We start from the raw sequence: 12,749 nt of genomic DNA on the forward strand, positions 1-12,749 counted from the left end.
TGTTTGCCTTTCCTCCTAAGCTCTATGAGGGCAGAACCTGTTTTGCCCACCACTCCACCCCAGGACCTAACACAGTCCCTAGCATATAATAGGGACTCAGTAAAAGTGTGTGGCATGAACAAATGGTGGCCTCCTCACTCTGACTTCCCTTTCCCAAGCTGCTGCCTCCCCACTATCTCCCGTCTGTGGGCCTCTCCACCCCTTCACGTTTCCCCAGAGCCCCTCCAGCTGCCCACCTGTCTCAGAGGAGATGTTGACCTCGACGCTGAGGTCGGGCACAGGTGCCCCTGGGAAAGAAGCCATGCACAGGTAGGTGCCATAGTCACTGAAGTGCAGGTCAATGAGCTCTAGGCTGCTGGTGACCGCAGGAAGCTCAGGGTCATTGCGAGTCACCAGCAGCCGCTTGGACATGCGTGCCGGCTTGCCATTCTTGAACCACTGGTAGGTCACCTTCTCCTGGGGCACTGCGTCCACGTGGCATGATAGCTTCAGGTCCTGGCCCAGCTGGATGTTCTCACTCTCTTTGATCACGTCAGGCGTGATCTGGAATGTAGCGTTCTTCATGGCTGTGAGTGGATGCGGAGGGGAGGGTAGCTGGGGTTGACCTGACTCCAGGGGTCCATGTCCCACCCCAACCTAGACCCAGCTTCTCTCCTCTAACTGGCCCTTCTGGAGGTAGATGGCTACAAGTCCCCCAGGTGAAACTATCACTTTTCTGTGCTTGGAAATTGTTTCGTTTGCTCAGATGAGCTTTAAAAGTTCACAAAAGGTCACTGCACAAAAGCAGGTTTAGTAATAACAGAACATTCACTATGGGAGAGGCACTGTTCTAAGCACTAAACATGGATTTACTAGTTTAACCCATCCCAGAATCTCTGAGGGAGATGCTTTATTACCCCCATTTTGCAAAGGAGGGAACTGAGGCTCAGACAGTTTAAGTAACTTGCCCAAAAAAGCAGCCAGTGTTGAATTCAAACTGAGTCTCAGCTCTTGACTGCTACACTACTTTGTTTTTATCATTGTTTTAAATCTTAAATATGCAAAATACACATCTGGAAGCATGCACTAGAATATAATAGTGCTTCTGTCTAGAGAGTGGAACTGAGGAGAATTGACAGGCAATTTAATTCTTACATTTCACCCTTTTGTGCTGTTTGACTCTTTGTAATGTGTGTATAATTTTTGTAATCAGAGACCAATACAATCACTTTACATGCAATTATAGCAAAACACAGCATTTAGAAAGAAAAAAAGTATGGCCTCATTAAAAAATGTGGATCATATTTGAAATAAGCCAAAAGCTAAACAGAGTTTTTAATCAGTTACCTAAACTTCTGAACAGGAAGCTGGCACAACAGCCATAAGCCAGGTCTGTGCTGGGAAAGGCAGGCTCCACAGTCACCCTAAGAGGTGACCATAAGCATTTGATGTAAATTGAGATCTTACCAACCAGGCTTAAAAGGCCAAATGGAATCAGGTGGAGAAAAATAATCTTCTGATGGGAAAGTACCATCGAAGGAAAAAGTAGTCATTAGCCACAGTTTTTAACCTTCTTTCTTGCTCTGATTAAGTAAAAAGTCATAGAGAGCTAGTTTCTTTCTGTGAGGAGAGTCAGAAAAAGACTGACTGGTCAGTGAGAGATGAATGAAGAGAGTCCCATGTAATCAGTGACTCTCAGTGGAGTTCGGCAGAAGCTGCCCTTTACATTCAAGTGCTAAAGAGCTGGAAACAAGCCTGGATCCTTAAAAACAACAAAAAAATAAACAGGGAGTGTATACTCAGGGCAACGTGAATCTATGCTCTCGGGTAACCAAAATATATAAAAAAGAAAAGAAACAACAACAACAAAAATCCCTAAAGCCACACAAGCAGAAAAATTTAAAGTTTTCTCAATTCGGAGTGTCAAAATCAACATCATAGTGTGCGGTCAATGATAATTAATGAGGCTGAGGTTTAGTAAGAAAAATGTTTATACTTTTTTCTTACTAAAGTAAGAAAAGAATGAGCTCCAAGTTTTATATCATTTTTACATTTAGTAATTATCTTCAGATTCACTTTCCTAATAAAGATTTCCACATAGGGCATATGGAAATGTGTGTTATTTTCACTTAAATTCAGTTAATCACAAAGAAAACCACTGTACAGGGAGAAAGCCAGGAAATTACTCTTGAAACCAAGAATGTCCCCATTTAGCTTTTTGCAGCCTCAGTTTGCCAATCTTAAAAAAAAAAAAAATAGGTAATCAATCGTAGCCCTTCCTACTTTTTGGATTGTTGAGGGTAGATTGCCAACAGTCATAAAGCTTCATACAAATTTTAGTTCTTCTGCCATCTGCTGGCAGTTAGCTGAATTGCAGGGAAATCAAAGTGCTTGGAACATCTTCTGTGTGCCTCACCTACCATGGTGAAGCAGACAGGCCCCTTTCCGAATTCACTGGGAGCTCCCAAAGACCAGGGACACTGTCTGCCTCATAACTTCCCTCCCACCCCTTCTGAGGCCACGTACATCGCACCAGCAGGTTGACGGTCTTCTTGGCAGGGTTGCCCACATTGTTGGTGGCTGTGCAGTTGTAGTAGCCAGAGTCCCGGGCCTGCACTGAAGGGATGCTGAGGGTGCCTCCCTGGGCCACAGCACCCAGGGGCAGCGGGCCAGGCCCATGGGACCACTGCAGCTGGGGGAGGGGATCACCGCCTGTCAGCAGACACTGCACCGTCACATTCTCCCCAGGGTTCACCACCAGAGTTTCGTTCACAGACAGCTTCAGGGCTGGTGGTGCTGAGGACAAGGAGGGGGTCTTAGGGGTCTGTGAGGCAGGGCTGGATGTTGGGGAAAACAGGGAGCTAGGAAAACCATAGAGGCCGGAGAAGTCCTCGGGGGAGATGAGAGGGGAGAAGATAGAGCAGGAAGAGGAGAGGAGGGGCCAGACATTAGTGGCAATGTGCCTGCAGTCCCGTGGGCTGGGGCATTATTCCCTGGTTGGGAGCTAGCTCAGGTAGGCAGGGAGTATGGGCAGGGAAACGCCTGTACCCGTGGTGTTGGTGAGCCGGAAGGTGATGGCCTTGTCTGGGATGCCGCACACGTTACGCACAGACACCTGGCAGGTGTAGCTGGCATAGTCCTGGGGCCGCAGGTTCTTCAGCTTCAGGACCTTGGTCTCCCCCTGGGCAGCAGTGGACCACTGGGGTGAGGTGCCTGCTTGAGTCTCCAGGGATCCCACATACTCATTCACCCAGCATCAGCGCCTACCACAAATGCCTGTGTAATTCCTATCTTCCCAACCCCCCCACCCTCACCAATTAGCCCCAGGGGTCCTGAGCCTGGGCTGGATGCTACACTCTCCATAGCCATGGCAGTGCCTCATCATGGGCTTCTCTGGGCCTGAAGTTGCCCTGGTGCACACTGGCAAGGACCAGGCCTTGGTTTCTCCAATCTGGGAAATGGGAAGAGTAAGAAGGGAACTTGCTCTTACAACCCACACAGACATGAGGCCGGCCCGCAGCCATTGCTGGTCATCTCCCCACCCCCAGGTCCTGCTGTGCCTGGCCATAGGTTCCCAATACTCTGCCAGCCAGCAGCAGGCTGGGATGACCTGTCTGCTCTTATGGGGTGCCTTTTCCTAACTAGCAAAGTTCCTAGAGGACACATTGCCTCAGGGACACTCCTGTCCTCACTGCTGCTCCCTGATTTTTCTGCCCCAGGCTGGCTGAACTCCAATCAGGATGTGTGCCTCCAAAGTCAGAATAGAATTGCTGAAGTCAGGGCAGTCTCAAAAACTCAGCCCCATGCCCCCCTCCCTTGTTGGGTGCAGGAGAAAAAGTGTGGGGCGAGCCAGCTGCCCATCCTGACCTGAGTATAGAGGGGCTCATAGATGTCGACCCCATTGTCCTGGCTGTGGGACAGGGTATCGGAGCCCCGCTTCCAGATGAAGCGGGCAGGTGGGTTGGAGTTGACAGTACAGCGCAGGAACACCGTCTTCTCCTGGTAGAAGTTGCCTCGCACATCGCTCACCGTCTGGTGCACCGTCAGCACTGGCTCATCCAGGTCTGCAAGGGCACAGCCCCCGTGGAGTCAGGACTGAGTGACCCCGAAGTGGGGGGCTCAGGCTCCTGGCAGCCCTCAGGAAAAGCTGAGCCGCCCTCAAGACATGTTTCCAGATTGCCAGATGCCCCCCCTCACCCCGGCCTTGCAAGCTTGACTAACCTGTTAGAGGCAGGGGACAGGACTGTTTCTTTTTTCTTTCTTTCTTTTTTTTTTTTTGTTTTTGAGACAGAGTCTCACTCTGTCGCCAGGCTGGAGTGCAGTGGCGCCATCTCGGCTCCCTGCAACCTTCAACTCCCTGTTTCAAGCGATTCTCCTGCCTCAGCCTCCCGAGTAGCTAAGACTATAGGCCCGTGTGAAGGGCCAGGAACTACTAAGCTACCTTCGTTTACCAACGAGGAAACGTGCCACCATGCCCAGTTAATTTTTGTATTTTTAGTAGAGACAGGGTTTCACCATGTTGGCCAGGATGGTCTTGATCTCTTAACCTTGTGATCTACCTGCCTTGGCCTCCCAAAATGCTGGGTTTACAGGCATGAGCCACAGCGCCCAGCCTCCCTCCCTCCCTCCCTTCCTTCATTTCTTTCGAGGCAGAGTCTCACTCTGTCACCCAGGCTGGAGTGCAGTGGTACAATCATGACTCACTGCAGTCTCAACCTCCTGGGCTCAATCGATCCTCCCACCTTAGCCTCCTGAATAACTGAGACTACAGGCATGTACCACCACACCCAGCTATTTTTTGTATTTTTTGTAGAGACAGGGTTTCACCGTATTGCCCAGACTGGTCTTGAATTCCCAGGCTCACGTGATCCTCTCGCCTCAGCCTCCCGAAGGGCCGGGATGAGAGGTGTGAGCCACCGCACCTGGCCAAGGGGACAGGACTTGATGCCTTCCCAGACTTCCTCCGAGCTGTGCTTCCCAGGGACCTGCATGAGGGCGTCTAGCTTTGCAGTCTCCCATCATGGGATGGAGGAAGCGCTGCTTCCTCAAATCCTAGTTAAGCTGTTAATTTGTAGTGTGACCTGCCTAAGTCTCGTCTCTCTCTGAGCCTGTTTCCTCATTGGTAAACTAAGGTAGCTTAGTAGTTCTTGGCCCTGTTTGCACAAGAGCATTACGTGGAGATTTCCTTCTTAATACTGATGCCTGGTAGAGCTCATTGATAGTGTCAAAAGTCAGAACAATGATTGTCTCTGGGGGGAGTTACTGACTGGGAGGGGGCATGAAGGAACTTTCTAGAGTCCTGGAAATGTTCTATCTCTTTAACTGGAAGGTGTTCGCACACATACATACATAGGTAAAAAGCCATTAAACTTTGCATTTAAGATGAGTATACTCTACTGATTAATCCTCAATTTAAAAAATAATTTAAAAGTTTAAGAAAGAATCGATATTTGGCCCCACCCCTGATCAATTACATCAGAATCTCTGGAAGTAGGGCCCAGGCATTCATGTTTTTAAAGGGTTTTCTAGAGATCCTAATGTATGGTTGTGAGTCACAGGCACTGATAGTCTACATTCCAACATCCTCCATCGAATGTTCCAGCAGCCCATCATTCTGACCCTTCCACAGTCCACTGGAATAGAAGTCACCACCCCAGCCAGGAGAGGAGGTGGGCATTGGTGGGGCCCAGGCTATGCCTGCCAGCATCTTCCAGGGCTAATAGCCTGAGAAATGGCCCTTGGCTCCAAGGGTCAACAGGACCCTGGGTGGCTGATGAGGGACAGAAGAGAGGTCTGGGGTGCCACTGTTTATCACTCTATTAAGTCCCACTTAGGGAGTGGGAGGGTACATAGCTAATAGGTAGGTTCATTCTAAGCCTTAAGATGGTGTCAGACAGGCTCCTGGGCCTGGGCCAAGAGCTTCTGGGTACCTGAGTCAGCCTGATGGATGACTCAGGAAGAGAGGCTCCTGGGGCTAAAGGGATACCCATGGAGACCGGGTAGGGACTGGGGGCTTCTCATTCAGCTAGCAGCAAGGACTGGTGGAGTGGGGCTTGGTCCTACATGTAATGTAGTAGGGAAGGAAATCTCAGAGCTGCCACAGGACAAAAGCAGAGGCATGAGGTACTGTGGAAAGGGCAGTGGACCACGGGGAAGAGATCTGTGTTCTCATCTCAGATCTGAGGCTACCTCACTCCATGCCTGTGGGCAAATCACATGGGACCTCAGTTTTCCTATCTGTGGAAGGGGTGTAAGTCAACCCATCCTGCTCTCCTTGCTTACCTCACAGGGATGTTGCAAGGTTCATATGGGATTACAGGTGGAGAAGGTGTAGATGGTAGAGGGTGGTACACACTGTCCCATACCTCTTAGGCGCCTCCCCTGAGGTCTACTTCTCCATCCGCCCCATCCCCACTTGCCCGCCTCACCTCAGCCCCAGGGCACCCTCTGGCCTGGGCTGCACTGTCAGGGCCGTGGGAGAGAGGGGGCCTCGACTCACACTGCACGTCCACGCGGATGGATTTGATGGCCGGTACGCCCACGCCGTTCTCCGCCTTGCAGTAGTAGCGGCCACCCTGCGTGCGCGCAATGCGCTCGATGCGCAGTGTCTCATTGAACACCGACGTCTCCTGGAACTTGTCCGAGGCGCTGCCCGCCGTCTTGGTCCACCGCACCTGGGCCGCCGGGAGGGGCAGAGTCAGACTGGCAGACTCGCACGGGGTGGGGACCTCAGCGCTGAGTACCCTTCCATGGCACCCCCTCTCCCCACTTTTTCACAAACGCACGTGGGCCATATGCAGGCCTAGGAAACGAATGCAGGCAGACTCGTGGGAATGCACACAGAGGGTAGGATGCCATGGAGTCAAGGGCTGGGGAATCCGGGATCAGAGGGAAGAGCCTTTAAATCGGTGTGCAGTGCTGGGGTTAAGAGCATGGATTCTGCCGGGAGCCGTGGCTCACGCCTATAATCTCAGCACTTAGGGAGGCCGAGATGGGTGGATCATCTGAGGTCAGGAGTTCGAGACCAGCCTGGCAAACATGGCAAAACCCCGTCTTTACTAAAAATACAAAAATTAGCCAGACATGATGGCCTGCGCCTGTAGTCCCAGCTACTCAGGAGGCTGAGGCAAGAGAATCTCTTGAACCCGGGAGGCTGGGGTTGCAGTGCGCCGAGATCTAGTCACTGAACTCCAGCTATCAGGTCCTGAGCAGCCAATGGAGGGGCTCACTTGGGGAGGAATTGAAGCCTCAGGCCAACAGCCACATGAGTTAGCTTGGAAGTGGATTCTCCAGCCTCAGTTATCCTCCAATGACTGCACCCCTGGCTGACGCCTTGTCAGAAACCCTGAGCCACAGCCAGCCAGCTAAGCTGCTCCCGGGTTCCTGTCCCACGGGAACTGTGAGACAGTACGAGTGTTTGTTGTTTGAAGCTCTTAAGTTTTGGAGTATTTGTTATGCAGTAATATATGACTAATACAGCATGATACCCACTCTGCAAGATTCTTATGAGGTTTACAAAGAAAGTATATAAATCACCTATGTGTGGTGTCCCATTATCTCTTCCAATATTTAGATTTTTTTATTTTGAAGATCCTTTCAGATTCCTCTATTATCTCTAGTTCCTCAGTTGTGAATTATTCACCTTGTTGGGTCTACGGACTGACTCTCCTGGCACTGTATTTTTTTAATGTGTTAAAAGTTAACTCCATAGGTTTGTACTCAGTGGGATTATTTTCCATAAAAGTCCTACTTGGACCTTTATGGTCCTGTCTGTGGTGTAGTTCTCATTCACTACTTGGGTACAGGTGGCTGCCGACACCCAAGATCATGGGTTCACAGATTCCAACACATTTTTATATTGGTTTCTCAAGTTAGGGTTTCCTCATTATTTGGATATTTCAAAACACAGACAGGTTTAGAGTTACGCTATCCCATAGGTGGTTGCATTTATATCCACACCCTGAAGGAGAGTCTGTTCCCTGCAGTGACTCTGGGCTGTGGGACAGAGATCTTCTGGTCCTCATTCACAGATGGTGCCACTCTTGTTGAGCTTCCAGCTGTAGGTGGAGTTCAGTTCCAGCTCCCAGCCATGGACAGACCTGTAGCCTGAATGCAAACCCCTTGTGTGTATGTTAATACGACTATCTATACAGTGTGTATGCAGTGCCAGTCTCTTCATGGGCCAGGTTCCTCAGCTTCTGCTCCCTGCCATCACTGTAGATTCTGTCTGCATTTCTGGCCCCCCAATATCCCTCCTTCTCACGACTTGTCTGGAGTGAGGCATTCCATGTCCCGTCAATCCCCCCCATCTTGACCACTAAGTGGGCTGTGAGATGCTAGTTCCCTTGTCCCTAGTAGTCTGGATGCTCCATGAGAACAGAAACAATAGGGGCATCTTCAGGACCCATAACTTTGCTTGGCATGTAGCAGGTGCTCAATAAATATTTCCTAAAACGAAACAAGCAAAAGAGCCAGAGGGCATTTTAGGAGAGGCAAGCAACTTTGGCTAAAGCAGGAATGAACAGGTTGTACTTGGGGATGGTGGGGAGGCAAGTCTGACTGGAGCACAGGGTGTGAGGAGGGTGGCAGCAGGAGATCAGACAAGAGAGGCAGGCGGAGGCCAGACTGTAGAAGGTCTGCGATTCCATCCCTAGGAGCTTGAATGAATCTGGTAAATGAAAGTGAGCCATTGACGGTCTCTGAGCAGGGCAGTGATATGATGTGGCACGATAGTGGTTATCATTCTGGTAGCAAAGTACAGGAATGGATCGAAGGGGGCTGGGTGCAGTGGCTCATGTGCGTAATCCCCGCACTTTGAGAGATTGAGGCGGGAGGATCACTTGAGCCCAGGAGGTCAAGACCAGCATGGGCAACATAGTGAAACCCCATCACTACAAAAAAAAAAAAAAAAAAAAAATTAGCCAGGCATGGAGACACATGCCTGTAGTCCCAGCTATTTGGGAGGCTGAGGCGGGGAGGATTGCTTAAGCCCAGGAGGTCGAGGCTGCAGTGAGCCATATTGCACTGCTACACTCCAGCCAGGGCAACAGAGCAACCCTGTCTCAAAAAAAAAAAAAAAAAAAAAAAAAAAAGATGGAAGGAGGGGTGAGGTGAGAGACTGAGAGGTCAGTTAGAGTCTACAGCAGTGGTCCAAGGGACAGGACCGACGGGCTGACCTAGAGGGGGAGTGAAGAAAAGAGAGGGGAAGACCCATGCAAGAGACATAAAAAGAAAGGCGTGCCGGTGCACGTGTTCACATCTCAGCACTTAGGGAGGCTGAGGCAGGAGAAATGCTTGAAGCCAGGAGCTCAAGACTAAAACACGCCTGGCTAACACAGGGACACCATATATCTATCTACCCAAAAAATTACAAATAATCCAGGCATGGTGGCCCACACCGTGGTCTCAGCTACTTGGTCAGATGGGGTGGGAGGATCGCTTGAGCACAGGAGGTCAAGGCTGCTGTCAGCTGTGATCATGTCACTGCACTGAGCCTGGGCAACAAAGTGAGAGCCCATCTCAAAAAACAAACAAACAACAAAAACAAAACGAAAACAAGTAAGGCCTCAGAGTCTGGCTAGACGTGAGGAATGAGGAGGTGCAAGGTCAAATATGAGCCCAAGAGTTTGAGCCTGGGTGGTGGAATGAATGAAAGCACTGGTGGAAAGAGAAAACCAAGTCTGCAAACACACAGCCACAACCACACATGGCCCGCAGGGACACGTGAGAGGACACACACAGATGGCCAGTGCAGCCTGAGGGAGAGATGACCTGGCGGCCTCACTGGCTTTTAGGGAGGACCATCCCCACTTTAAGGGTCACACCTGACACAGACATTGACCTAAATCCAGCAGCTTGTTTTCCCTCCTAAAACGCGCCTTCGAGAAGCAGCAGCAGTGGTCACAGCTTCTTGTCCATCTGCCTGTCTCCAGGCCAAGCCTACTAAAGCCATCTATATTCCCAAAAGTATCCAGAAAAAAGAATTTTGTATTTCACTGTCCTTTCTAGGATCCAGTTGTCACCCTTTCTGCTGCTATTAAAGGTCACAGCAGCTCACCGGCAAATTCCTCCCATCCCTTCAGTCCACCTCCTCCCTGCCTCCTCCCCTCAGCTCTCAGTGATAATGGGCCAGTGCTTCCTGCCCAAGCCATACACTTCGTTTGTGACAAAATTCATCTGGCATTTCCAGATCCTTGCTTTCTGTTTCTTTCTAATTGCTTTGGATCTTTGAACCTCAAGGGTGTGAAGCTTGCCTGCCAGAAGCCTCCTGAAGTAAAGATCATGTTTTCTTTTTCCTTTTTTTTTTTTTTTTTTTGAGACAGAGTTTTGCTCTTGTTACCCAAGCTAGAGTGCAATGGCGCAATCTCGGCTCACCAAAGTCTCTGCCTCCTGGGTTCAAGCAATTCTCCTGCCTCAGCCTCCCAAGTAGCTAGGACTACAGGCGTGCGCCACCATACCCAGCTAATTTTTGTATTTTTAGTAGAGACGAGGTTTCACCATGTTGACCAGGATGGTCTCGATCTCTTGACCTCATGATCCACCTGCCTCGGCCTCCCAAAGTGCTGGGATTATAGGCATGAGCCACCACGCCTGGCCGAGATCATGTTTTCTATGCTGCTTGTCACTCCTTGAGCCCCCAACTCAAAGATGGACACGCTGGGAGGAAGCAGACTGAGCTAAGAGAACACTGGTTCTGGATGCAACGTCTGCTTCCATCCTCACAAGAGCTGTGTGCCCTTGGAAGTTTACCCCAACCTTGCTGAGTCTCAGATTCCTCAGCTACAAACGGGGGCACCAATGCCTTCCTCACTGCACAGCTGTGAGGCTCCAAAGGGAAAGCACGGAGAAAGTGCCTGGCACGGCACCTGGCACATGGTCTGCCCACAGACACATTAGAACGATGTGCCTGCTCAACAGATCCGTGGAATGGAGTGGAGCTGAACAACCGGCATCCCATTGTTCCCCTCAGCCGTCAGTGTTTTCAGGTGAATGAGCCCACAGCCTCCAGCCCTTTCCCACAGAGCTCATTTTCCAGCTATTTCCCCAGCCCCAGTCTCCTGTTCTCCGCCTCCATGCTGCGGTGCATTCTGAGTCCTCATCTCCTGCTGCCTCTTCTTCAGCGCTCAGCAGGCAGGGAGAGGGCAGGAGCAGCCCGTGCAAGGCCTGGGCTGGGGGCTTACCTGGGGTCGAGGATGCCCGGTTACAAGGCACTGCAGCATGAGGGTGTCCCCCTCCCGGATGGTGTAGACACGCTCGCTGATATTGTCCTCTTTCACCACACATGCCTGGCCTGCGTGCACGATCTGGGCCTGGGCCGGAGCTGGCGGGAGAGGATGGAGGAGGTTTAGAGAAGAGGCCCCAAGGCGGAGGAGCTCTGGGGCTCCCTTCTGAGTGTGTCAGGGAGACCTCCCCAGACCATTCCTCAGAGGCCTGACCCCGCTGAGCCCAGGAAAGAATCCTCCCAGGACCCTCAGGCCAGAACCAGGAGGGCCAAGAACTCAGGAAAGGGACAGTTCCCCCACCCCTTTCAAGAGAGCTGTGCTTTCCAATGGGCTGATTGTGTGAAGAGGCTTTGTCATCAGTACAAACTGGTCGTCACTTAGTTAATATCACCATCTTAGCAGTCCTGACCGCAGATGCTGTGGCCACCCCTCTCAGCTCCCCAAGGTGACAGATGCATCCATTCCCAGCTGCCGACAGCTCAGGGTGTTCACTTTCCCCAAGGAATGCTGCCTTGGCCAGAGGTGCCTAGGAGATTACTCCCTCACCACCACAACACACACACACACACACACACACACACACACACACACACACACACACACACACACAGAGGTGGGGTGACTGTGGCGCTGTCATACTCCAGAGCTGCCCTGGGAACAGGCTGAGGCTGTGCTTCCTGAGCCACCTCTTTGCTTGGCTGCCTCACTCATTCCCTCAGCTTCTCTTGAGAGCATTTTCCCAGCAAATCACTTGCCTAAACCGTAACTCCCCAGCCCCAACCATCTCACACTTTGCTTCTAGAAAGCCTAAGCTAAGACATATAGACACACACACACACACACACACACACACACACACACACACACACACCCAGCTGCACATTGCCCTCCCCGAAGGCCTTCGTTGTTTTTCACTGCTCTCTGAGCCTGTGTCCAGCTTCCTCTCCAAGGGACAGAAGTTCTCACAGAAGTTGGGGCCTGGGAGCTCGCAAAACTATGGCTCCTCCCTGACCTCTCCCACAGTACCCGGGGCTGGGCTGTGGCCCAGGTCAGGGGACCAAAGCTGGATGGGCCAGTGGGAGATGACGGAACTTGCCAAAGTCACAGCCCCTGCCTTGGTGTCCAGCCCCATTGTTCTAAAGGCAAATCAGCTCCCAGCCCACCAAGGCTTAAGCTCTAGAAAAGGAAAAGACCCCAACTTCACAGGTTCTGCTCAAAGCTGAGAGGGGAGAGAGCGGAGGGAGAAGAGCTGATACTGGGCATGAGGAACACGAGGAGGTATAAACAACATCCCTGCTCTGAAGGGGGCACAGGGATGTTAAAATAGAAGTCATAAGAGTGATGGAACAGGCTCTCTGTGGCTAAGAGATAAAAAATTATAAACAGGACGTAAGGCCATGCCAGGCAAGGGGTAAGTCACACCCCCTACCCTTAAAGAAGAACCTATGTTCTAGCTGCCACAAGGTATTCCTTCTTCTCTCGTGGCTGAATAAGCACTGGCCTGGAGATAAGCAATACTGAAACAATTGCAGACCATCCACGGCCAGA

The 12,749-nt window shown here is 51.0% G+C and overlaps 1 protein-coding gene across 3 annotated transcripts in view; it reads right to left on the bottom strand.

The window, feature by feature from the left end:
• Positions 1-12,749, bottom strand: part of MDGA1 (MAM domain containing glycosylphosphatidylinositol anchor 1) — a 63,366-nt gene that overhangs the window by 19,962 nt on the left and 30,655 nt on the right. For all 3 annotated transcript variants that reach the window (XM_032253615.1, XM_032253614.1, XM_032253612.1), the window contains exons 2-7: positions 11,160-11,299; positions 6,479-6,653; positions 3,847-4,043; positions 3,028-3,160; positions 2,506-2,775; positions 237-566 (exon numbers count right to left, since the gene is read on the bottom strand). In XM_032253615.1, coding sequence (XP_032109506.1) covers positions 237-566; positions 2,506-2,775; positions 3,028-3,160; positions 3,847-4,043; positions 6,479-6,653; positions 11,160-11,299 — 1,245 coding nt within the window. The remainder of the gene's footprint in view (positions 1-236; positions 567-2,505; positions 2,776-3,027; positions 3,161-3,846; positions 4,044-6,478; positions 6,654-11,159; positions 11,300-12,749) is intronic.

Source organism: Sapajus apella, unplaced genomic scaffold (assembly GCF_009761245.1).
Source record: "Sapajus apella isolate SASKATOON/1434 unplaced genomic scaffold, GSC_monkey_1.0 scaffold83, whole genome shotgun sequence".
NCBI classification, from domain to species: Eukaryota; Metazoa; Chordata; class Mammalia; order Primates; family Cebidae; genus Sapajus; species Sapajus apella.